The sequence below is a fragment of the Notothenia coriiceps genome, unplaced genomic scaffold (assembly GCF_000735185.1).
Source record: "Notothenia coriiceps isolate Sejong01 unplaced genomic scaffold, NC01 NC01_scaffold00019037, whole genome shotgun sequence".
NCBI classification, from domain to species: domain Eukaryota; kingdom Metazoa; phylum Chordata; class Actinopteri; order Perciformes; family Nototheniidae; genus Notothenia; species Notothenia coriiceps.
This window is the reverse complement of record NW_011351738.1, coordinates 1-3,371: the sequence shown is the minus strand read 5'-3', so window position 1 is coordinate 3,371 and position 3,371 is coordinate 1. Positions and strand designations below refer to the sequence as shown.

Sequence of the window (3,371 nt, the reverse complement as noted above, 5' to 3'; positions counted from 1 at the left end):
CTTTAAAGAGTCCTCTCCTGCTGATGTTCAGGTGTATATCAGTATGTAGTGTCTCTACTTTAAAGAGTCCTCTCCTGCTGATGTTCAGGTGTATATCAGTATGTAGTGTCTCTACTTTAAAGAGTCCTCTCCTGCTGATGTTCAGGTGTATATCAGTATGTAGTGTCTCTACTTTAAAGAGTCCTCTCCTGCTGATGTTCAGGTGTATATCAGTATGTAGTGTCTCTACATGTCTCCATGCTCTAATGTTCAAAAAGCTCTTTATTGTTCTCATACTGCCTGTGCTGCAGCACCTCTTTTCACCCTCTGTCTGAAACCAGAGCTCAGTCTGCTCTGATTGGTTAGCTGGCCGGCTCTGTTGTGATTGGTCAACCGCTTAGAGATGTCCCGCCCCTTGGACCCTTACACATGAATGCAGAACATTTTCCCCATTTCTCTGAATGTTATCAAAAATAAAACATGATATGTGTAGTGGCCCCGTTACTCTGATCTGCTCCAAAAGGTAATATGTTCGTCCTTATGGTCCGTGATACAACCTTCTACCAAGTTCCAGTAAAAGAGTTCCTTGTAAATCTGCTGACAAAGAAAAAACATGCCAACAGAACATCCCCTGGTTGGCAGAGGTAGAGAGGGCACTATATAAGCTGCGGTGAATTATAGACTGAACCTCGGTGAGAGTCAACACATCCGGCTCTGAATCAATGTCTGCTCACAACCTGCTGAGCTCTGGAAATCTGGGCTTTGAACAAATTGTGTATCTCTGTTCTCACAGAATGGGCATGTTTTTAGAAGTATTCAAAACAATCTGTGTAATATTTTAAATATGTACCTTTTTCTATCTGTTATTCTTCCCCTGCTCAGGAGCACTCTGGCTAACAGCTGTGGAACCGGCATCCGCTCTTCAACCAACGACCCCAGCCGGAAACCCCTGGACAACAGAGTGCTGCACGCTGTCAAATGTGAGACACACACACACACACACACACACACACACACACACACACACACACACACACACACACACACACACACACACACACACACACACACACACACACACACACACATCTCAGTCAGATTTTTGAGCTGTCAGCATGCAAAGTTAGCAGCTTTGAACTGTCATGGTCAATTAAACGAAAACGAAATGAAATGAAAAAGGATTATTCCAATATTAAAATTGCAGGAAGCGCGATACGTTTTAAAAGCCTTATCATATCTGAATTAAGGATGAAGGTGCTGCAGAAATGTCCCGGCCTAGAAAATGTATTCTACGGAATAAATAATATATATTTTTTTTAGTATAGATCTTAGTTTTTTTTCAATCCAATTTTTTTTGTTCTTGGCATTTAGTGTCAAACATTGTCACAGCATATTCTACATTGCATCTTTACATGAGTGACATCAATCTGTTCATAGTTCTTTTCAGCAATATACACATGGTGTGCAGCCCTATTTCAAAACACCTCTCTATCCACTTGCCTTTTCTGTTCGTTTATCATTATCTTACGAGTTCTTTTTCCCCCCTCTTCCTCCAGTCTACTGCCAGAACTTCGCTCCGAGCTTCAAGGAGAGCGAGATGAACGCCATCGCGGCCGACATGTGCACCAACGCCCGGCGCGTGGTGCGAAAGAGCTGGATCCCCAAACTGAAGCTGCTGATGGCCGACAGCGACGCCTACTCCGCCTTCCTGGCCGACAGCGTGAAGATGGAGGCCGACGCGCTGGGGGCGGAGCCTGGCTTTGACCCCGCCTCCTTAGAAGCAGTCGCGGCGGCGGCAGCCAATCACATTGAAGCAGGAGGCGGAGCTACGCAAGCGGACAGCCTTCAGGTGGGAGGAGGAGACGGGAGCACTTTGTTTTGAGTGACAGATGGAGGACAGACTGACGACGACGACGACGAGTGGGAAATGGCGGTTGTTACGGTCGCCATTTTGTTTTTTTTAGGGGAGATTTATTTCTTCTTCTTCTTCTCCACCTCTCCCGCTTCTGCTTTCCCCTCTTTGTGTGTGTGTCCCCCTTAACGGCCCAGAATGCATCACTTTGGGTTGTCCCTCCTTCCTTGAGAGATGGAAAGACTTAGAGAAAGGTGGCAGAGAGAAGAGGTGAACCCCCCTTTGCCCTTTCTCCCCTCTGCCACCTTTCCAGATTGTTTTTTGCCTTTTTATTTTGTTATGTTTTTAAAAGTGTGTTCTGTCACTGAGGCCCTTTTTCTTACCATAATCAGACATTCCCTGGGGAGGGCGGGTCGGGGGAGTCCAGTTCCTTCCCTAAACTCCGGTAACACTGTTGTTTTTTGATATTGAATGTATGCGTGGAGAAGAATCCGGACCGCAGCGTGGAGTCAGTGTGAGTACAGAGGGGTTTTTATATATCTGTTTTTTCTTTGTTTTGTCACTAAAGAGCACGGGATTGATGAGGTCAGAGGTTGAAATGAATATTGATTTGTATATTGGCACAGTTTATGATCTTCCTGACCTCCGCACTAGCCCATAGAACCTTTTTAACCCACGCCAGGCATGCTGGGAAATTGAGTTACCAGCTAAAAGAGCTGCAGTGTGTTTTTGCAGAGAAACTAATATTGGCTCGATTCAAACCTTTTCCCTTCGACTTCCCCCACTTTTTTAAACACTAAAACCTTAAAAAAGACCATTAGCAGTTACAAAATGTTAAAATGTTTTAAATTCTGAATTGTTCCTGTTTTATATATGTGTGGTTGTTTTGCCAAGCCTCCTGAAGGAGAGGACACTTGTTACCGATGATTGTCAAAGAGTTTTGCGCGTGAGAAATGCACTGTGTTACTTCCTGCGGTATGAGTACAATCGACGCTTTTGTACGTATCAGAAAGAGAAGAAGGGGCGGGGTTTATTTAAGAAAAGGCAACGAAACATTTGAAAAGAAATACGAGCTGGAATCCAATTGATATCTTTTTCAATCACCCTTTTTAGTTTTGATTTTAAAAGTCTGAAGGAAAGTCGAGGAATATTCATAAGCGAGTTTCTGCCTTGGAGCTTAGGAACAAGTTGTGTGTGTGTGTGTGTGTGTGTGTGTGTGTGTGTGTGTGTGTGTGTGTGTGTGTGTGTGTGTGTGTGTGTGTGTGTGTGTGTGTGTGTGTGTGTGTGTGTGAGAGATGATGGAGCATTGTTCTTTTGTTTTTAGCTCGTATTTGAACTGTTTCCCGTTGAATATTAGCAGAAGTACTTTCCTCGGGCTCTGCTGCCTGGATGCGTGCTCGCCTGGCATGGACAACGGTGCTAATTCAGGCATTGCTACATTGCTAGGAATACAGCTCTGTGAATGTGTGTGGAGAGAGAGAGAGAGAGAGAGAGAGAGAGAGAGAGAGAGAGAGAGAGAGAGAGAGAGAGAGAGAGAGAG

At 44.6% G+C, this 3,371-nt stretch overlaps 1 protein-coding gene across 1 annotated transcript; it reads left to right on the top strand.

The window, feature by feature from the left end:
* Positions 1–823: 823 nt before the first annotated feature.
* Positions 824–3,086, top strand: LOC104951753 (nucleus accumbens-associated protein 1-like). Its single transcript, XM_010778485.1, has 2 exons — positions 824–959; positions 1,536–3,086. Exons 1-2 carry the CDS (start codon positions 824–826, stop codon positions 1,859–1,861), a joined length of 462 nt encoding a protein of 153 aa, XP_010776787.1. The 3' UTR covers positions 1,862–3,086.
* Positions 3,087–3,371: the final 285 nt, after the last annotated feature.

Bases quoted from the DNA above. Each gene is read 5' to 3' on its own strand.
- LOC104951753 (XM_010778485.1), top strand. From the start codon at position 824: ATGTACCTTTTTCTATCTGTTATTCTTCCCCTGCTCAGGAGCACTCTG. The intron at 960-1,535 runs GTGAGACACACA...CTCTTCCTCCAG, and splicing joins AGTGCTGCACGCTGTCAAAT to TCTACTGCCAGAACTTCGCT.